Consider the following 22,550-nt stretch of genomic DNA (forward strand, 5'->3'; position numbering starts at 1 on the left):
TCCTATGAATGTATTATTTGCTGGTGTAGCTAAATTGGCTGGAGGTATGAATGATCAGTCCCCTTTCCCTGGCGATGGTAGTTCTACCATGAAAGCCCCTTGTCTGATTGCAGCTCGATTTACAGAGGAGGGCTTCTCCCAGCAGAACTTGTCACTTGGGAGCACATGTACCAAAACTCAGAAAAAAAACAACTCCAAGCAGACATCAGGCCATCACTAGGGGCTCTGGCACCATAGAGCTGGCAGCAGAGCTCTGACAAGAAACATCAAGGTTCACCAGAGCCTAGTGGCCCATTAACTTAGTTTGACTGAGGCACACCAGTGTCTGTAATCAATGGTACACAGAAGACTGATGTGGCTAGTATCACATCTGACCCCTTCTGACTGAAGCCTCAACAATTAATGGGGATGGCCTTTGGCATGAACATAAAGCAAAATCAAACAATCACCTCTGGAAATATAGTAAGATGTCTTCACTGCTCTGACCCATGGCATGGCAGCAGCAGCAGCCCCATACTATAATCAAACCCTTAAGCCTTGCCCACCAGTTTTAAGAATTTCACATGGAAAACATTTCCTTTGACAGGATATTTCAGTCTAACAGCCCTCTCTGTTGGAAAGAAACTCAATCCCATTAGTTTCACTTGTACTGCTCATATAACCCTCATTAAAATGGCTAAGTCATTCAAATGGATTTTAATACACAGAGCCCCTTCTTCTGTTTACAAAAACAAATTCTGCTTGGATTTAGAAAAGTTCATACCTTAGGTTCAAACATTAAAAGATGATTCAGCCTCTGGGTTGTGATGGAAACAATTATGTTGTTTGCTAGTCGTGTAGCATGTCTGACCAGAAAAGTTTAGTTATTAGTATTGCCACTTCCTTATCAATTAGCAAACTTTTTAAGCAGGATGCTTATCAGATTTCAAATGGACACTTCTGGCACCAGATTCTATACAAAACCTGTTTCACATGAGCCCTCACAAGAGTTCTGCTCTGTAGTGTTGGCAAGAATTAATCACTCATTTGAATGTTTGAGGAAGTTAGTGAAAACACCATCACATAAAAGCCAGAAATTTATTTGGAACAAATACTGGCATATGCATGTTTTTCTCTGGCAAGCCAGCCAGCTGAAACTTGGATCCCTTCCATTCCTTCCTAAGTGCTTACACCTTTTGAACACTTGTAGGTACTTACCCATTTTCTAGAGGTATTTGGCAAAACTATGAATGCTTAGTTATTTCAGTCTTCCCTCATAAATCAATCCCTTCAAGCTCCTAATCATTTGTTATTCTCAAGGTCCCCTCCAGTGTTGGATTTCTCTTCACTGTATATTATATAGAGCAGAAGTTGAATAATGTGGGAATGAGACTCTGTAGCTCTCACAAAGATAAAGACTTGCAAATAAGACAGCTGCAGCAAACAGCTACAGGGAGCCACCAGGTGCTTTAAGTGATTGCTGTGAATTTTCCTTCAAAGGGCACTGCTTCTCCAATTAGTTGTGTGGGATTGTTGATGAGTTCCAGCTGAGTAGAGAAGTAAGACCCTTTGGAGTAAAAAGCTGAAGCAAGTACATGCATAGCTCATCCTTTATTTTGCAACCTGCTTCTTTGGCAGAAGATTGCCTATCATCCAGATATGAATGATCCAGGTTGGACTACACCATAAAATACAGCGTAAGTTAGGGACCATTGATTAAAAAGAGGATTACCCATTTCACATTCCTTGCAGTGGGATGTGGTCCAAGATGGTCCCATATGTTCTTGAGGCCAGTGTGGTGGCTCAGGTTCTGGCTCTGATGACCAATGCTGTTTCACTTCACCACTCATAACTTTTCTTAAGTTGCCTCCATGTGTTACCTTTGTTATATGGAAACAAAGGCCCCTTTCCTGAGCCCCTGACTCCCTCCAAAAGTGGTGCAAGCACCTACTCTGGACTCTTCTAAAAAACGTTTGGACGCTTATCTTGCTGGGATCCTTTGACCCTAGCTGACTTCCTGCCCCTGGGGCAGGAGGCTGGATTCGATGATCTTCCAAGGCCCCTTGCAGCCCTAATGTCTATGAAATCACCTTCCCTTTACAAAACAAAGTAATTGTGAAATAAAACCAAATGCCCACAATACTTCAGAAGTTTAGTCCTTCCTCAGGTTACTCTTAAACCTCAAAGCTTGAAAAAGTTCAAATTACTTGGGACCAAAGTTTAGATGTGAGAAGCAGACTCAATGGTTGCAATGATCAAACTTTAACCTATGCATCATGATGTGCTAAAGTCTGATGCCTGTCTTAAATGTGATGCTTAGTAGCCACGTTGCCAGCAATGTCTGCCAAGAATAAAGCAATATTTACTCTTCACCCAGAAAAGCCAATCTTGTCTCATACGTTTCCTAGTTATCTTATCAGGTCAGATATAGATGTCGTCAAAAATTTGCGTGGGATTAGAACTCTACTCTCTGGAACAAAATATAGAGAGCCATTGTACTTCCCCACTCCCTCTTCTACCTCAGTTACAATCGTCCACTTGGCATGATCATACCAAGAAACTTTCTACCACTCAAGCTTGTGGAGGTATTTTTAGCTGAAAATAACACACATACCTGTGACAGGCGAGGCAAGACGCACATAAGAATGTGGGTGGGGGAAGACCTTTGGTTTTCTAATTCTAGGATTACTATAGTTTATCATTCCAGCCAAGGGGAGGGGCTAATTGCTCCTCTCTCTTCAAAAACACTGGGTACTTTTTTACTAGGAGTGGTTTCTCCTTTGAAATGTGAAGCTTCCTTCTTTCTTGCAATTCCTTCTGAAACTTACATGAAGCAGATTTTAAATCCCTCAGAGTTCAAATATGACAATTCTCCCTTTGCCATTGCAAATGTTTGCTACGGACAGGAATGTGATGAACTGAAAAGTCCATCCCCTGTCAGAAGAAAGAACCCATTTCATCCCCATCTTCTCCAAGCTACATTTAAATTCTCATCCAAAAGAAGCCCCAGATCTCTTTCGGTATGATAATACCCCTTAATGCTGTGCTATACTACCATTACACACTAATTCAGGCAAAAATTTACCATCGAGTCAGATCACCACCACTTCCAACTATAACAGGGTTTTCCTTGGAGGGATTCCAATAATGTACTGACCAACAGGCATAACTCTACTCAGTTTGTAAAACTTGATGAGATCACATCCCAAGATGAACCTCACATTATTTCATTTTTGTTTGCGAAACATGTTGGCATAGCAATTGTCAGGCAATAAGAAGCTCCTTACTCCTCCAAGTATCGTGTCCCAGCATAGATGCCAAGTTTTTCTACCATTTTATTTTCACTTAATCCCATTATAATTTATGCTTATCTCTGGTGTTTGCTTCTTTTACTCAAAGCAGGAACATAATTTGTTAATAGTGTAGGACTGAATTGCTCACTACTGAGTTTATGCTTGTGGCAAGCTGTTAGGGAGCCACTAAAGGAAGGGGACAACGTGGATGTTAAGGATGGTGTTCACAACTGGAGGGGCAGAATGGATGCAGGGTCATTCAGCTTCTATCTACCAGCACTACTGCTTTTCTGCCCCACCTCTTTACACCCATCTGGAAACTCCACAGTTGGGAAGAACTGCTTTAAGTGGCTGAAAACAGGTAGCTCCAGTACAAATGGTAATCGTACATCCTACATGAGATTACAATCCTACCTTATGTCTTGGAAAAACCTTTTGTTGTACTATAAATAGCCACAGGATGCAGGCGTTCCCATAAACTTATTTCACTGCTGTCAATATTTGGATAGACATATCTTACACACATCTTCCCTAACAAGTCCAACACTTTGCACATGTTGTGTCCTGGATTTAAAGACATGTTTCTGACGTGGTTTTGTGTTTTTCATATATACCCCATCTATAAAGTGAGGCTTAGTTACTGTGAGTCTAACTGTATCGGTCTCAGGGAAAAATAAGCAGTTTAAAGATTCAAAAAGGCAAAAAAAGTTTATCTCAGTGGTGAGATCACATCTGAGAGCTTGGAGACCTGGGTTCAAGTGCTCTGCCAGACTGCCTGTGACTTTGGCAAGTCATACCCATCACAGTGATGAGAAATATGTTACCGTAGCAGTTCACTGTCCATCTAATATTAGTATCCATCTAACATACTCAAGATGAGTAAAATCTTAAGAGCACCTGGAGGTCTCTAAGAAAAAATATAAACCTCTTTCCAGTTGCATAAACTTCCTTTCTACTGCAGCATTTCTCAAGATCTGAAACTTACACTAGCCTCAAAGGCAATAATATTTCTGTGGGGAAAAGAGAATCTGGTAGAGCAGAGCCATTTGAAGCTGCTTGGAGATCTAGTTTCAACAAGTGGTACAGGATACTAATTAGCAGGCAAATTGTTGCAGAGACAGTCAAAGATTAGTGATAAGTATTATGGAAGAGAGCAGGCACCTTATATTATAGACAGAAATGCCATCTAGTTATGGACACTGGATCTGGTTTAAAAAAAAAAGAACATAAAATGTTTCCTGTATTAGAAAACACAGTTTTACTCCAAACACTTTGTGGAATAATGTGCCAACTGATAAAATATTCAACAAGTTAAAAAATTCTGATAATACATAGTAACATTTTAAGTGTTTTATATTATGCTTTGACATGATTGGAAAACATTTTGCTGGCCTTGGCTCAGAAGGCATCTAGAATTTTCATTCCCTAGGAAATGTTATTTTTATTCCAGTTTGGAATTACTGTCTTTTGAAAGTCAGAATTGCCTATAAAACTCAAGCTCCAGGGTCTTACCATTTTTAATTACACAGGTTTATTATTTAATTGCTCACAAAGTAGCCCCCCCTCACCCCTCCCCTTTTTTTTTTTAAAGACAGTTAATGACTACAGTTCTTATTTGCTCATATTAGCACAAATCTCCTGGTCTGTTCTTCCACTTTTAGAGAAATTCTCTTGTGCTCCCTTAAATTTAATACTAAAATGTTAAGAGGAAAAATAGCATCAGAGGGCTTTTTACAGCTACTTCAGGACACAGGGCATTGCTACTTAATTATGTAAACTGTGCCCCCTTGTGTTGGCTTTCAGATATTACTATACAAAGGAGAAAGGCTTACGATGACTTAAAACAAAGCTTGAGTTGACAACATAGGATCTGCAGAGCCACTGGACTCAGTCTACAGAGCTTTGTCTGTGCCTGTGCCCACACTGGGGCTGAGCATCAAAGAACTGTGCTGGGGACCAATCAGCTGGAATCTGTGCCAGGGGCTGGGAAACTGGAAACTGTGTCCACGCTGCTGCCACTTCTCTCCACCCTTCCTCCCCCTCCCCAAGTCTGTGTTATTATGTGCAGCTTCCAACCAAAGTGGAGCTGTGTTAGGGCTGGGCAGCGGAATAATGGCAGCAATGTAGAAGCAACTTCCAGCTTCCCAGACCCAGTGCAGCTCCTCTGTGGCTGGAAGCTGTGTTTACACTGAAGCTGGGGAATGGGGGGTTGGGAACAGTGCACTAGGGTGCCTAAAACATCACTGCCACAGAAGGCACTGTGATGGCTCAAATTAAATATGTACATGTGTAGGTGCACTGTAGGAAATTTGACATAAAAGGAAGGAAGCTTTATAGAACAGATGGCTTTGGAAGCTAGCAGAAATAGCAAAACAAGATATAAGACAAACCCAAAGATATTTTTTTTTTTTTTTTTTTTTTTTTTTTTTTACAACCAAACTATATTTGCAATTTTCTCTAGAGCAAGAACCTTTCTGTCAAAGGTCAGCATCCTGTATCGCAATGCCTTATCCATGCCTAGGAGACTAAGGAGTCTTCCCCCCACATTGTTTCTATAAAAAGTTCTGAGAGAAGAGGTGTTCCCAAGAATCTGGATGGCAAGTGAACAAGAGACTTTCCCCACCTTGCTAGTCTTTTCTTACAGGCCTGTATTTCTTATTCAGCCCTGTGTAAAGACACAGCTACTTCCAGAACCATATGGACAGCTCAGCTGCAGGACTAGACAGGGAATCAACATCACCAAAATGTTTACCCTTTGAAGGGAAGCTGATTCCAGAGTACTACCAAGATATGGGTTCAGCCTGCAACTGATGAAGGTGCTGGTGAAGTAAGTGATACAGACATCTTTCCAGATGAACTACCAATCAAAGATGGGCAATTCCAGAGCTTTTTAGTTTGCTAGGGATACAGCTTACTACACTGACTCCCCACAACCCAGGCAGCCTGAGAGAAGGTGGTAAAAAAACATTTAAGTGTGAAGCTAATGCAATTTCCTTTTCTTCTTTTTCCCACCAGCCACCTTGTTCCTGACCCCTGTGGCTGCTTCCGTGTCGTCGTTGTCATTGACCTCATCTCGGGATCGTTTCTTTTTCTCTCCTTGCTCCCTCAGTTCCTGCACAAAAACCAAGGAAAAGAAACTGCTAAGAACAATTCTTATTCAGAGAGAAAAATGTCAGAGCACTGGAGACTGTTAGGGAATAAAAATGCCATGTACCATGCGAGCAAATCTCTGGGCTTCAGCCACACGTTCTGTCAGCATCATGACCTCCTCCTCTTGTGTGGGGAATGCTGGCAGCTTCTTGCCAATCAGGTGCTCAATGCGCTGGAACAGCTCAACATCATACCTGGAAAAATGAAAGCCAACCCAGATCAGTCTTGCTGCAAATGCTTTGGTTCTTTCCTTCTCCAAAACCGAGAGAGACCCCAGCACACCATACCAAACTCCACTTCTCTTCAGTGTGGGAAGGGCACTTGATACTCAGGTAGGATGGAGACAGGCGTGGCCTGCTCTGGAATACAATGAAAGAAGGAGACAGGCACAGGTTACTTACTGTGTGACGAAGGTGATGGATTTGCCAGATCGCCCAGCTCGAGCTGTCCTCCCCACACGGTGAATGTAATCCTGAGAACAAATACCTCAGTCAGCAATAAGATGTGTTCTGACACTTTCAGGATAGAAAACAATCTCTCTGGGACATTAAAGAAACCATAAATGATGGGACAAACATAGCCAGGATTTATATACCCCATGGAGAAATATAAGTAGTGGCCCTACAAACAGAGGATACTGGCTGATGGAAGGAATCTTTGGCTTTAACCTCTCTATGGGTGCAGCCACATTGCCCTTTTGGAAGTACTAAAGCACAGTGAAGTAAATGCCCATACTGCACTGTGAGCATAGTGCACTGTTAGTTTTTGCTGCTACTTTGCCATAGCAGGGTGCTAAAGTGGAGGAGCATGCCATTACAGTGAAGTAGCTGCCGGTCACATACAGACCTACATCGCCATAGCGACATGCTGCAGTGACAGCATGTTGCTTTGGCGACATAGGGTGATGTGCAGACATGCCTTGAGTGGTGGCATTATGGTAAGAACAGTCCATTCCTTCCTGACAGTCAAAAAAAATCAAATCATGATAAAATAAGGTTAGAGTTATAAGTAGACTTGGCAGAATTCAATGTTTATTGGTAAATGTCTATAAATGTTGATTTCACCTCGTGCTTACAGACCAACAACAACAACAAAATTTAAAAAAAATCCATCTTTAATAAATCGGAAAGAGACGGAAAGAACAGAAGGGAGTCGCAGGCCAGAACAGAGGCCATCTCCTTAAAGAGGAAAATGGCCTAATGACTCAGTTAAGTAATTAGCTGCCTGTTCATAGGTATGGAGAATGGGGCTGGAGGGTGAAAACAAACTACAAACCTCTACCCAAAGCCAGAGGAGGGGGAGAAGAGTATTCAAGCCCTGGAGGAAGGTGTAGGAAGCAGTACTGAGGAGTTCCTGATGCCCAAGCAGAACATCTCAGCTGCAGAAAACCAGGGAGAGAGTGTAAGACGTGGTGAAGTGGGCAACTGGTAAGACTGGTACGTAGATAGAAAGATTCCAACTAGAAAGAATACAAGTTTTGGTGTTTTCTTGGTCTTTTCGTTGTTTTTTTTATTTGCTATCCTGGGGCAACTGGGGATCTTTATATTATTAATTTAATTTTAAAAAATTGATAAAAATAAAAACAAATGCTTAAAAATAAACCTCAATATTATATGTCAAAAGTATTAAAAAATAAAAATAGAATTCTGCCAAGCCTAGTTATAAGATACCTGAATCCAGTTATGGGGATAATGGAATAGTCTAAGGGAACTGCAAGTTCGTTTAGAATTGTTCAATATCAAGAAGAACATGTGAGAACATACTGTGGGGAACAGCATCTAACTAGAGGGCAAGCTCTAGGGCAAAGAGGATGAACTGGTTCAGTAGCTTTTATATATACTGGATGCTTGTTGGTTATATAGTGCAAGATCATTTCCAGCTGCTAAGGCAGCTTAAATTTACTGACAACTTTCCCATGCAATTTCTGTAGTGCAGTAAGCTCTGACGAGAGGGAGAACTAGGCAACTGCAGTGCAGCACCTTGCGAGTACGGTTGTGCTGCTGTCTGTACAGGAGAACCCATACAGCTGCTCAAACTAGCTCTGCACGCACTTTTATTGAACTGGAAGTAGGACAACCATCTTAATGCAACATTGCTGCTATACTAATCAACTCTTCATTTTAGTATAATTCTGTGAGCAGTGCAATTACTGGAGCAGAATCTATGCTGCTTTTGGTTTGGAAGAACCTACATGGAGATGTACAGTGGGTCAGCATGATGTTTCCTGCTACTATGAGAACATTTGGGAGGGGAGGATGGAGTGGGGGTTAAAGTACCACTGGTTTATGACATATGGGATGCATCTACGTGTGCATTAATGTGCCTTTTCTAGTGTGCATGAAATTCAGTAACTCCAATGTGAGGTACTAAATTAAGGTGCATTAGGCTGTGCTAATGCACAATAGTGCACTTGTACACTTTTTTAGTGACACTTAATGCATAGTACACTATTTTACTGCACATTAAATTTATGTCACGGTTTTTTACATGATGCTTTACAGCACAGTAAAACAGCCTACTGCAAATTAAAGCACACATGTAGAAGCACCCACTCAATTGCAAAATGCTTATCTAGATGCTATTATGATGTGGTTCACATTCATAGGATTGTAGGAAAGGAAGCCTGGAAGGGACCTCATAAAGTCATCTAGTCTAGTCCCCTACTCCCCAACTAAACCATCCCGGCCAAGTGTTTGTCCAACCTGCTCTTGAAAATTTCTAAGCATGGAGAACCACTTCTCTAGGTAGCCTGTTCCAATGCCTGAGTGCCTCAGTCAGAAAATTCCTCCTAATCTCCAACCTAGATGTCCTCTGCTATAGCTTGAGGCCATTGCTTCTAGTCCCATCCCCTATGGTCACAGAGAAAAGGGTATCACCATCCTCTCTCTAATTGCTCTTCAGGTATTTGAAAACGATTTGTAAATCCCACTTCCACTTCTGTTCTCCAGAGCCCACATTCTGAAGGTCTAGTAAAAAAAAAACTTAAGACTAGATGGGGAAGCAGGTCTATTCTCCCAATTTACTTTTGGTCTTTTTCATAGCATGAGGACAATTTTAGAAAAAGAACTGTGCTCTATTTGTTTGCAATGTGCCTACTACACAAAGAACATGATGGGAAAGAATGTGGAATATTGCAGAATACTAGGTCCTGAACTTTGTGCTAGCTTTAAACAGGACATTACAATACAGAAATAATTTCCAACAATTTATCTTCAATAGTCAGTTTCTTTCTTGCTGATAAAATACTCTCCTTTTTTAATTTGGGAGATGCAGTGAGGCTTTCTGAGACTAATTTTTGGAAATAATTACATTCAAATTCCAAAGTTGATGTTCTTTTAACCTGATTCAAAATGACACTTGAATAGGTCTCCTTTGTCTTGCTTCCACATAGATGTATTAACATACAAAAAAAGATGGAGAACAGAATTCTTGCTTATTAGACACCTCCTCTCCAAGTTCAGACCAACATCCCCAAGCCCCCCCACAAAGGAAAAGACCAAGTAAAATGGCCAGTGACCATTACTATCATGTCAGAAAGGAAGCAGTACAGCTTGAAATCAGGACAAGTATGAACTAGAGCTCAAGTCACCAAAACAGGAGAGGGAAGAAAAGGAGAAAAAAAAAGTCTTCCATTCTTTGTAGCAAACTCCAAGGCTGTATCTTATGACACTCTTTATAGGATTCTCACCTTTGAGTGAGTGGGAATGTCAAAGTTTATCACCACGTCCACATGTGGGATATCCAAACCTCTGCTTGCAACATCTGTAGCTAGCAGAATGGAACGTGTCTTTGCCTTGAATTTGTTCAGGGACCCTAGTCGTTTATTCTGGAGGAGCAGAAAAAATGATGATTAAAGCAAACAAACCAATCCCAGAATAAACAAACAAAAGAGAGAGAGCCTGACAGTGTCCTGCTGTTGTTACATACCGGTAATTTCCCATCCTTCTATACACAGTATGAGTTACTCCAAATAAAATGTTAAATTGGAATTTAGCATCACCCTTGGTAAATAAACCTTGAAGAGCCAATACTGCACACTTTTTATGGTCCCAAAAAGAGTTGGCCATGGCATGGCATACTGCCTCTTCCTATATATCCATAGTCTAGGAGGTGATGCCTACCTGACTCATTTGTCCATGGAGAGGGATGGCAGTGAACCCCAAATTACGAAGCACGAGAGCAGTCCTCTGGGTGTTATTGCAGGTACTGCAGAATATCATAAAGGAATTTCCAGCCAGTTCATTCAGAATATAAACCAAGTAACTGTCCTGTGGAGGATCAAGAAAAGAGATGACAAACACTAAAGTAATATGGTGCTACATCAGTGGTCTCCAACCTTTTTAAGTAGGAGATCACCTTTGGCATTTAAAGGCAACCCAAGATCTACAGTGTGCTGCCATCCCCCACCAAGCAGGTAAGTCTGTGGGGAGGGACGGTGTGGGGGTGGGCAGATCTAGGCAGAAGGAGAAAAAAATTATTTGGGGGACCACCTCCCCAGCAGGTAAATCCCACCTGGCTGGGGCCCCACTCAGCTTACCCCTGCTTCTGCCTTTGCGGCACTGTCCCTCACCGCGGGGGCCTCAATTTAGCCCCTGCTCCTTCCTTCCCCAACAGACTGTCCTGCTGGGCTGGGGCATGCACATGCATGCATGTGGGCACTCAGCCCTCCACCCCAGCCTCAGATCGACTCCAAGATCTACTGCAAGACGCTCCGAAATGTACCAGTGGATCGAGATCCACTGGTTGGTGAACACTGGCCTATATCAACTGCAGTAAACATTCATCCTAGCAGCAGTTCCCATTAACCAGAGAACTCCAATGCGATTTTCAAATGAGTAAACTTGAAAGCAGTCTTTTGATAAGAAGCCCTTGGGGAGGGATGTAAAGAAGAGTAGATCATTGGCAATCCCTCCCAGTCAAGGTGATTATCTTCCATGATTGTCTTATCTGTGGGTCTGAAGATGGCTGACCAGGCTGATCCAGGATTGACAGACTCCATTGCAGCTTGGGCACGTTTCCATGCAAGGTGGGTGGCTCTGGGTTTTTGATTCAGTCCACAGCATGTTGTTTCTGCCGCTCCTGCTCTTCCATCTCCTGTTGTCGCCATAAGGTTTCAAAGTCCTGAGATCCTTGCAGCAGACTTTTCCTCCATTTGGGACAGTCCTGGATAATAGTCTCCCATGAGTTGATATTGATGTTGCATGTTTTCAAGTCGGCCTTGAGGATGTTCTTGAAGCGCTTTCTCTCCACTCCTCTTGAGCATATGCGTTGACTGAGCTGGGAGAATAAAGCTTGCTGTGGTACTCTGGAGTCAAACATCTGGATAATGTGGCTGGCTCAGTGAAGTTAATGTTGGATGATCATCGCCTCAGTGCTCATGGTGTTTGCTTGCAAGAGAACGCTAACACTACATCGGTCTTCCCACTGGATTCCAACTATCTTCTGCAGCATTGATAGCGTTAGTGTAACAATAGTTTGGCTTATTGGGGAGCATTGGATTTGCAGCTGAAACAAGGCTTTAACCTGTGGCTCAGAAAAGCTGCTGACCACAAGGCAAAATGGTATATTAAAATAACCTTGCAGATGCTTAGGCAAGTAGTTTTAATCGTATAATAGGATTGTTGCGAAATATAAGATTTTGTTTATGTCAGGTAACCATTGTCATTGTGTTAACCATTTTTCTGGAAAAAGCAACAAGTGCTGTGAACCAGCTATAGCGAGGAACGAGATAAGATACAGGGGCCCAAACAGGGTGGGGATGGCACAACCTAGGACAGAAAACAGATTAGAATGTGGAAGATAACATGTAACCAAGATGAACAAATGCAAAAGGGTGGATGGTGATTGGTAAAGAAACTTCCAAAGTCCGCCTATTGACTGAAAGCGTTCGTGGCCTTAGACATACGCTCATGGCAAAAAGGCATGTAAACGAATGGAATACATAGCCAATTCAATGCTAATGAAACAAACAGTAAACAGAGGTGAAGCTTGAGATGGGAGGAGAAATGGGTGGAACATAGGAGGGGCGAGGGTAGAGTGAATGTTAATGAGTATAAACCAAAGTGTATAAATATGGGAAAAAAAAAAAACATTGTTTGCTGCTGCTCCCTGTATTCTGTTGGTGAGGGAGCTTGTCCGAAGCTGTCTCCATTCTGAATAAAGATGTTGTGAGCAATGTGTCCTGGTGTTTGCTTTGTGTTCTGCTTTCGCTAATGAGCGACAGGATCCACGGGCAATTGGACCGTTGCCTTCCTAGTCGTTGGGTGCCACATGGAGTCGGGGTCCAACAGATGGTATTTCTCTAGTGGTTTGAGATGTTTCCTGTGCACTGTCCATGTCTCAGCTCCGTACAGTAAGGTGCAGATCACGACTGCTTGATAAACCATACGCTTGGTTTTGGATCTGGTGTTGCAATCTTGAAACACCTGTTTCCTCAGGTGTCCAAAGCCTGCACTTGCACATTTGAGGTGATGTTGGGTTTTTTCACTGATGTCAGCCTTCTGCAAGAGATGGCTTGAAAGCAATCCTTTGATAAGAAGCACTCAGGGGGGAGATGTGAAGGAGGGTAGATATTACCATCCACTCATTAGTGAGATAGGAGTAGTTATCTTCCAGAACTTTCCCACAGAGATTCAATTTTTGTAAATGAAAGCAGAGGAATGTGTTATGCCCCATTATCAGCATTTCATTGTGGGCAGCTGCTCACTGAACACTTCCCGGAGGTGAAGCTGTGGAGGACTCTGAGCAAGCACGAGGACCTTCCAGTATTTAGGAAGAGAAAATGCTACTTCACTGTCTTGCATTACTGCCTATGAGCCTCACCCAATCCCCACTGAAATGGAAGGGCTCCTGTCAGTTTCACCGGGGGTTACATCAGGCCCAAACTCTAGCTAGGAGCAGAACCTTATACAACACACTGTAGTGTGTACAGGACAAAGGGGTAGATCGAGACAGAGGGAGAAAGAAGTATTTAAGGGCACACCTCCCCAGCAGGTAAGTCCCACCCGGCCGGGGCCCCACTCAACTTACCCCTGATCCTGCCTCTGTGGCACTGTCCCTCATCACAGGGGCCTTGATCTAGCGCGCCCACCCATACCCGTCTCCTCCCCCATGGACTGATCTGCTGGGCTGGGGTGCATTCATGCATGCACTCAGCCACCCCACCCCAGCCTCAGATAGACTCCAAGAGGCTCCGAGATCTACCAGTGGATCGAGATTCATTGGTTGGTGACCACTGTGCTACATGAAAACAAACTTCAACCATATGCTAAAAAAAGTTGGTGGGGGAAAAAGAGAACTAGGAAGGAGGATGAAAAAAGAAGCAGGGACAAAAACAGCAGGGAGGCTTTACCTTGAACTTGGAGGGGATGAAAATGTAATACTGCTGCAGTTTTTCAACCGTCTGATACTTGGAGGAAACAGCACATTTTACAGGGTCCTTCAGAGCAGCACGCTGGAGTTTTTGCACCTAAGTGAACAAGATCAAATTATTAACAGCCCAACATTGAGCCCACAGTAGCAATACTCCTAAGATACAGCTATATCATCCTAAGATACTCCTTAGCAATACCCCATCCTTAGCAATACTCCTAAGATACAGCTATACCATCCTGGCTTCTTTTATCAAGGAGTATGTGACATTCATTTGCCTTGGAAAAATCTGAGTCAATGTACACTACCATGCTCTCACCTTCTTGGTCATGGTGGCAGAAAAAAGAAATGTCTTCCTGTCCCGAGGAATCACTTTCAGGATCTTATCCACCTGTAAAGAAGGGAAAAGGAAAGCTGTTAAGCTCTAAAGAAGTCAAGACCAGCATTTCAACAAACAAAACGTTTCTGACAGAGCACATGGTTATAAGGGCACATCCTAACAGGTCTGATTCTAGAAGTAGTGGCAACCATAATAAACCCTTTCTTCCTTTTACAAAAGAGAACATTAAGGGTGTAAACACTTGACAAAGACTTGGAGCCCTTTCCAAAGGACAACAACTGGTATGCTCTAATTGTTGTCAAAGAGCTGAGAACAATTCGCATGCAGTAACCCACTGGTTCCCAACCTTTTTAATACTGTGGACCAGCAAACGTATTTCAATTTAACTTACATATTTAAATTTAAATATTTAAATTTAATTTTTACGTGGGGTGGGAGGTTGCAAGGACTGGATTGGGGCACCACAGCCGCAGGCAGTGGGGGACCCTGCAGGGGAGGGCTCCACTGCCTTCTCTAGAAGCAAGCAGCAGAGTCACCACCCCGCCTTCTGCCCTGGGCGTTTCTATGCCTGCATCAGCCTGCTCCCAGTTGCAGGTGGGGCTGGGGGGTTCTGCCTGGCCCGGCATGGGCCTCGGTACCTGCTGCATGGGCAGTGCCTCAACAGGCATGGCCATGGTGGTGGGAGCGGGCACCAGCTGCCTCCCTTTCAGGGCTGCCTCGCCATCCAGCTTTAACCTCACATGTGACTCCCAGCAGCCCCAGGAGCCAACCCTTCATGGCCTGGTAGCGGGCCACAGCCCAAAGCTTGGGAACCTCTTCAGTAAACCACTCACTTTAACCCTCTTTCATCCAGGATTAAAATGCTGGTTTGCTGCATTTGAATTGTTCTCAGGTCCTTCACACACAATTAGTACAAGCTGCTGCCCTTTTGAAATGCTCCCAAGGGTTCCTGTGATGAGATGGGGGGGACAGTACAGACCTTGGAAAACAAAAGATACAAAAGCCTACAGCAGTGGTTTTCAACCTATTTAAAGGGTCCCAGAAAGCTGACTCTGATCAATCAAAAGTATGTGAGTACCCACACTTACAATTCAAAGGGGTGTGTACCTCTGTTTGAAATTTCCAAAGGGGCCCACAAATGAAAAAAGCTAGCAATACAACAGTGTTTCCTTTTAGATAACACCACAAGATGACAAACACTTATGGAAAAACTCAATATATTGAGTTTAACAAAGACTAGATCATTTCTGAGTCTTTTAATTCATGCCACGGAATTTAGTTAAAAAATAATTCTATCTGTAGAATTTGGTCTGAATATTCAAAGTTTAATTAAACTACAGCAAGGATCTAATTTTCCTATTAAGTCCTAATGTCAGAACTCCTCCATGTGATGCTCTTGGTTTTATTAATCAGACAATTTGTAAAGGGCAATAGGTGGATAACTCACCTCTGTCTCAAAATCCATGTTGAGGATTCGGTCAGCTTCATCCATAACCAGGTACTTGAGAGCTCGCAAGTTAAAGCCCTTTGTGTTTTCCAGGTGGTCAATCAGACGGCCTGGTGTTGCTACGAAGAAACAAAAGAGAAAGGTAAAGGAGGTAGAGCATGGGAAAGCCTTCCCTGAATGCAACTAATAACAATTAAGAATTCTGTTTGCTTCTTTTGCCCAAGATGGTAGAACCCGCCACAAGAGTAGGGAGCTGTAGTGGGAACTGAAGGTGTTTTGTGAGAAACTAAAGTAGGGAACAGCTGCAACAGAAGAGCTCCCCACGTCCACAATTTTCCTAGAAGAGCAGGAAAATTCCTTTATAAATGGACAAAACAGGCTAGGCTAGACTTATTCTGAGAGGAGCAAAACAATGATATTTGAATTCCCGGCAGTCCCCAGAGTAACTTAAATTAACAATTTTGGAACAAGACTGTAGTATTTGGGTCAGCAATTCCAAAGGGTGTGCCATAGCAAACTAGTGCCACTTTTGTAGCACACAAGTGTGTCATGAAAAATGATACTTTATTGGTAAGAGATCTGGCCCATGGGGCTCCCCACACATCCAGAAATGTGGTTGTGGTAGAGCAGTGGTAATTCACACTGCCAGCACTACACCACTGCCAATTTCCAAACACTGTGAGGCAGAATCAGGTCCACAGACTGGATCTGCCTTACAGACTGACTTGGCACTGCTCATGTGGCCCATGGGGCCAAAGGCTGGGCACCACTGCAACATGATGAGATTGCAATCCTTGTTTCTTCCTCAAACCTTTAGGAATTTATGACTGCCAGTATTCCATGTCATTGAATGGATTCTCCTCATTACTCTACAGGTTAATTTCTTACCAATTACAACATGTGGCTTCTTGGCTAATGCCAGAGACTGAGACATCATGTCAATTCCACCCACGATAACAGCTGTAAGTCCAAAAGAACAGAGTGAGTTTCTCTTAAACAAAACTAATGCAAGCCAAAATTATAATCAGCAACGCGCCTCTTTTTGCTCACATCTAGTACACATCCCTCCCCCAAGGAAGTAAAGACCACATATTTCAATTAAATAAGGTTAAAAACCAACAAACAAACAAACAAACCAAAAGGTCTATGAATGCCAAGAGTCTGCAAAGACAGTCAGAAATAACCTTGATGGATGTGAATTATCCTATTTAATTTAGTGATAGTGGCCAAGTCAAATAGACTGCTGACAACCAGGGATCTGGGTTTTCCATTTGCCACGGAAAAACACAACTTTCTCCTTTAAGGGAGAAAAATCCATGAAATTGAGGGTTTCCCCTTGCAGGCTAGCAGAGTTCTAGCCTCCAAGAAATTATTGGGGCTGGTGGGGGAGCATGATCAGGGGGCACCAGACAGTGTGGTACAGAGCAGCTCCCTCCAGGTAAATCTACAGTGGTAAAGGCGAGGCATAGGTAATGTAGTGGTCGGGTGGGGGGAGGGAGCACAGGCACACCCTGCCTGCCCAGCAGCAGCAGGGGGCATAATTCTGTGCTGCCACCTCTCACCTTGGTGGCCATGGTGGCACAGCGTTCCCTCCCTCCTATACCGGGTCCCACCTGCTGGACCTCAGAAAGAGCTCTTCCCAGAGCTGGTCCTGCCTGGCTGCAACCCCACGCTTCACTGTGGGGGCAGAAATCTGAGGTGGCATGTGCCGCCCCCCACATACACACTTGCTTGTGCCTGCCCCACCTGCCAGATGTGAGGCCTGTACCCCCACCTTGCACTCCCAAATGTCACCTGTTCCCATACCCCCCCTTGCCCACCCCCTTCCCATACCCCCCTTGCCCACCCCCTTCTTCATATACTACAGGGGCTGGGGGCAGGGAAGGGCACTGGCAAAGCAGGGCTGTTCACTGCCACAAAGCTGTTGGGTGGGGAGGGGGAAGAAGACCATGGCAGCTGACCCACATCCTGGTAAGGGAAGGGGGCAGGGGAAGCTCTGATTTTCTATGAACTGCCCCCCGCCCTCCCCCCAATAGGTATTTAGAATTTATTTTATTATAATGATTAAGGCACAGGTAGACTTCCAAATTGCTTTAAAGTTGTAAATATCTCAATAAAACATTGTGTTCAACTGCCACACACACACACATACACAGAGTGTTTCATTTTAAATCACAGAAAATGTGGATTTTAGGTTTTTAAATCAGAGAGCTTGGGATTTATTTTTTATTTTTTTTAATTCAGAGAATTTGGGATTTTTAAACAGAGAAAATCAGGAAACCTGTAACAACTTAACATAAGTTATGAGTGATTTTGCCCATTCCCTTCCTGGGAAGTGGCTACTGCTTGAATGTGCCCATCAGAGAATCTACAGATTGCTTTATGCTCTTTTCTGTAATGAACAACATGGTACTACTGTGTGGTACCCCCTCTCCCCAATGCTCTGCTCTCCAGCCCCAATTCTCTCCTCTTGATCTCCAGCAGCACACACTTCCTTCATCTCCCCTCATTCCATATGCATATTCTTCACTAATCCGCTTGATAACGTAACACTATTGACTTTCAACGCTAGCCCCTCCAACTTTCCAAACATCCCAATACTGTAGAACCATAAAGCCCATTACAAGGGCCACTCACCACTCTGGACACCAATGGAAGATCCCAGAGCTTCAAACTGCTCTGAAATCTGGAAAGCCAGCTCCCGGGTTGGTGTAAGGACAAGAGCAAAGAATCGCTGGGGTGTTTCCAATAGTGCCTGAAGTATGGGCAAAGCAAAAGCTCCTGTTTTCCCAGAACCTGTTTCTGCCAGTCCGATGACATCACGACCTATGAACAGTGAGATGAAGGGATCAGCCTGTTGCTGGATCCAGAAACAGGTTCCCATGCAGCATCAGGTTGAGGCACATGAGGAAAACCTCTCATAAGAAGACTTGAGAGATCTGTATGAGGAGGCCCCACAGAAGAGTGGAAAAATTAGATTCATAGTGACGGGTATGAGGAACAGAGCACCAGAGGGACATGTCTGCAGAATCTGAATGAAGCGATTTCAATTGTACCTGACTTCTAACTTGACCCCTGGGTTCCTTCTACTGTCCTGTTGGGGCCCAGGTAAAATTTTACAGCAGGGATATCAAACATATGGCCCATGCAGTGGCATGATCCTGCCGTTACAGCTGGTCCGGTGCTTCGGTTGGACTCTGCACTGTTGCACTGTAGATGGTGCTTGTGGTACAGGGGGTTGGTCCAGGATGCAAGCAGTGCCCACATCACAACAACATGCACTCTGGTTCCAAGGCCAGTTTGGACCCAGGTTGCAGGGCTGTCCAGCCAAGCACTTCATGCAACAGGTGCCCCATACTGGCCCCCTGTGCATCATGGACAGTGCCCATGGCACCAGGTTCAACCTGTCCACCACATGCTAGCCCCACTGCAGGGTTTGTGCTGGATCTGGTGCCATGGGGGCTGCCTATGGCACTGGGGTACTAGCACAGGATGTGAGTTGTTTGTGGTGCCCTGCTGGACAGTCCCAGGTGCTGGCTCTGGCACACAGACAACCTGGGGCCTAATCTTGATTGGCCCTAGAGATGACGCTTGTAGCACCAAGTCTAGCCTACGCACCATTTACAGCACAAGCCCTAAAGTGGGGCCAGCGCAAGCTGCTCGAGGTGCAGGATACCAACACAGGGAACATGCAGGCAGGACAGCATCCCACCAGACCAGCCCTCCCCACTGGAACTGGTGTGGCCAGATCTGACCTGCAGACCAGCCCAGAGAACCTCATCCAGTCTGCAGGGCCAGGTGAATTTGACCCCTGTGCCTTAAAGACTTCACTAGCTATTTTATGGCTCACTCTTCTCTTTATCATGTAAATACTGTGAAAAACATGACTTTTTTTTTTTCATTTACTGTTCCTTTTTCATTATCCAGTTGATGAGAGCACTCTACAAATCAAGATGCAAGTACAGGAGTTCTCAGGTCGAGTTTAGAAAAAAAAAAAAAAAAAAAAATCACATTTCATTTGTACAAAAAGGAAATAAAACAAGAGAAAACCTCCCACAAAATCCTTCCCTGACCAGCTCTACATATACCAGGGGCATCAAACTCATCTGGCTTAAGGGCACAGAGCTGGACTGCAGGCTGGATCATGACGTAGCATGCACACTGGCCTGCGCCCTGCGGGGGTATGCAGCACAGGGCAAACTGTGCATGAAGCTACTTTGTAACACATATTACACATCATGCTTGATGCTGGCCTGGGGCACACACTGAATGTGGCACCTGTGCTAGACTAGCCCTGTGGGCCGAATCCAGTGTGTGGGGCCAGCCAAGGGGTCTGATCCAGACTCGCCCCAGATCTAGTGTTCAGGGCTGGTTCAGCACAGATGTGACATACAGCGCATGGCCCAGATGGATGCTCCATGCAGCATGCGCTGGCTCCAGCCCTGCATGGCACTTATTTCAGGACAGGGTGCACTGCATGTGGTGCCCAGGCTGGTCCAGCCCCCACGCACTAGATCTGATACACACGGCTGGTCTGAGCCCAACATGGACCTGCCCCAGTGTTGTGTGAAGGCCAGTCTGGTGCAGGTGTGCCCCCGAGACATAACTGCCGCTGCTGGCTGGGCCAGCCCACAGGTCCATTGATCAGTGTCCCACAGGGGCAGCGAGTGGAGGCTGGAAGGCAGAATGAAGGGGTTGGGTCAGGGCTTTCCCCACTGCTCCTCTCCCCTGGCAGCCTCCAGCACTGACGGCGGGAAGCCCGGGCTGCCAGGCTCAGGGGCTGCACGTGCCACAGGCCCCTCTTCCCCGATGGGCTCGAAGCCCGTGACAGTTAACCCCCGGCCTGAGGGTCCCGCGCTCACCTTGCAGCGCTACCGGAACGGCCTCGATCTGGATCCTGGTCGGCGTCTTCCAGCCCAGCTGGTCGCAAGCCTCACACAGCACGTCCGTCACCCCCTGCGCGCCGGGCGGGACACGCGTCAGCGACCACCCGCGACCGTCCGGCTCGGCTCCCACGCGAGTGGAAGCTGCTGCGGGCAGACGAGAGGGAGGGGGGGGGTGGAGCACGGGAACTCGCGCCTCTTACCAGCTCCTTGAAGCTTCGCGTCTCCGGCGCCACCTCCACGGACCCCTGCTCCTCACCCGCCGCCATCTTGAGCTTCACCTTTGACCCGGCCCGATAGTCTCCTGTCCCTCCCCGGCACCCGTCCTGGCAGCTTCTAAAGAGCGGGGGCTTATGGGCCTTGTAGTTTCGACGCCCTCCAGGGGGACTCCAGCCAATCAGAGTGCGTGAGAGAAGAAGCCACGTGGAGGGTGGCAAGCTGCTGGGGGGCGGAGCTTTGGCCGTTGGCGCGTGGCGCTAACCGGTTTGGGGGAGTCATGTGGTGTGGGGAGCAGCGGCTGAGCGGGCTTCGTTAGAGCAGTGCTATGCGTGGTGGAAGGGAGGGCGGTGCGTGACCCCAGGTCGCCCAGATGCTCAGTGGGCCCCATAAAAGCACAGGAAATGCTTCCCTCTGGCCCAGCGCCCGAGACAGCCCTGCAGCTCCTTCGTCACCAGGGATCCTGGTTTTCTCAGATTAAAAAAAAAAAAAAAATCCCAATTTTTGGGTATAAACAAGTAACCCATCACAGAAAACCAGGAGCCCTGCTCTCACTTCCACTGCACTAGCACCTTAACGTGCAATCAGGTGCATACACGCACACTAGGTGCATGCACCCCCACCAGGTGTGCACACACACACTACCAATCCAGGCACATACACATCCAAAATTACCAGCCTAGGCAAATGCACGCCTATCACCAATTCAAGCACCTACACACACTATACAGGCCAAAAGAAATTAGACTAGAATCAATTGCTAATACCTGCACATCCAATAAACATACATGGATCACTAATTCGTAATCATGCACACAGTGAACATGTATATCAGTTCACATACATACCACTCATCTACACATACACGCAGGTGAGTTCATAATTTGTGGTGTGTATGTATGTGCTTGGTGTACTTGGGATACCTGGGGGGAGGTTAAGGTAAGAAAGAGTGAAAGCGTAGGGGCTGAAAGTTGCCGGGATCAGAATTAGAACTGGTAGACTTAGAGAGAGCTGGGCTGAGGAGCTGAGGCTTGGGGTTATGTCTGGTTACTGCTGGTGGAGACTGAGATGAGAGTTGCCAGGAGGGAAGTTGGGGTAACTTAAGGTTAATTGGTGTTAATTGAAAACAGAAAGCTGGCAGAGCAAAGGAGTGATGCCTGGGAGAAGCCAGGAGGCTGGAGCCAGAGCAAGGAGACTACAGGGGAGCTGAGAGGTACATGGGGAGAGGAAAACTGGGAGTAGGGCTGAGAGATTGCAGGGTGCTAGCAACAGGGCTGAGAGCTTGTAGAAAAGAGGCAAAAAGTGGTGGGAGCAGAGCTGAGAGATTGCAGAAAGCCACAGGGCTGAGAGGAGGCAAAAAGTGGCAGGAGCAGGGCAAACAGCTTGCAGAAAGCAACAGGGTTGAGAGCTTGCAGAAAAGGGACAAAGAGGAGCTGAGAGTTGGCAGAAAAGGGGAGACAGAATTTAGAGATCAGGAAAATGCAGAAGGCGGGGAACTGGAGCTGAGAGAGACACACAGACGAGAATTTAAGATAGGGAAGGGGCCAGGGCTCAGTGAAACACAACCCAACTTGGTGTTACAAATGATAATGATTTTATTGAACAGAGGAGATGGTGACACGATATTTTATTGGTTCCTTTGCACACACAGACACAGACAATGGCAGCAGGGGTTAAAGGGGCTTGGTGCAGGGACTAAAGTCCGGGAGGAGAGAGAGAGTCCAAATTGGAGGAGGAAATATGCAGGTGATATCTACCTATCTCAGGCTGAAAGTGGGTCCTCAATGGCCAGTTGAGGTCCCCTTCAGCTTGGTATTGTCCAGAGGGGGGTCGTTGGCAGGGCCTCTGGGGTGGATAGGCGGTGTGACATG

At 45.3% G+C, this 22,550-nt stretch overlaps 1 protein-coding gene across 1 annotated transcript; it reads right to left on the minus strand.

Moving 5' to 3' along the window:
• Positions 1 to 4,506: 4,506 nt before the first annotated feature.
• DDX47 (DEAD-box helicase 47) lies at positions 4,507 to 20,774 on the minus strand. Its single transcript, XM_014610918.3, has 12 exons — positions 20,667 to 20,774; positions 20,443 to 20,536; positions 18,218 to 18,406; positions 16,469 to 16,540; positions 15,581 to 15,699; positions 14,113 to 14,184; positions 13,774 to 13,890; positions 10,544 to 10,690; positions 10,111 to 10,248; positions 6,824 to 6,894; positions 6,487 to 6,616; positions 4,507 to 6,384 (listed from the first exon to the last, which is right to left on the minus strand). Exons 1-12 carry the CDS (start codon positions 20,730 to 20,732, stop codon positions 6,253 to 6,255), a joined length of 1,347 nt encoding a protein of 448 aa, XP_014466404.2. The 5' UTR covers positions 20,733 to 20,774; the 3' UTR covers positions 4,507 to 6,252.
• Positions 20,775 to 22,550: the final 1,776 nt, after the last annotated feature.

The sequence above is a fragment of the Alligator mississippiensis genome, chromosome 4, assembly GCF_030867095.1.
Source record: "Alligator mississippiensis isolate rAllMis1 chromosome 4, rAllMis1, whole genome shotgun sequence".
In the NCBI taxonomy this organism is placed as follows: Eukaryota; Metazoa; Chordata; order Crocodylia; family Alligatoridae; genus Alligator; species Alligator mississippiensis.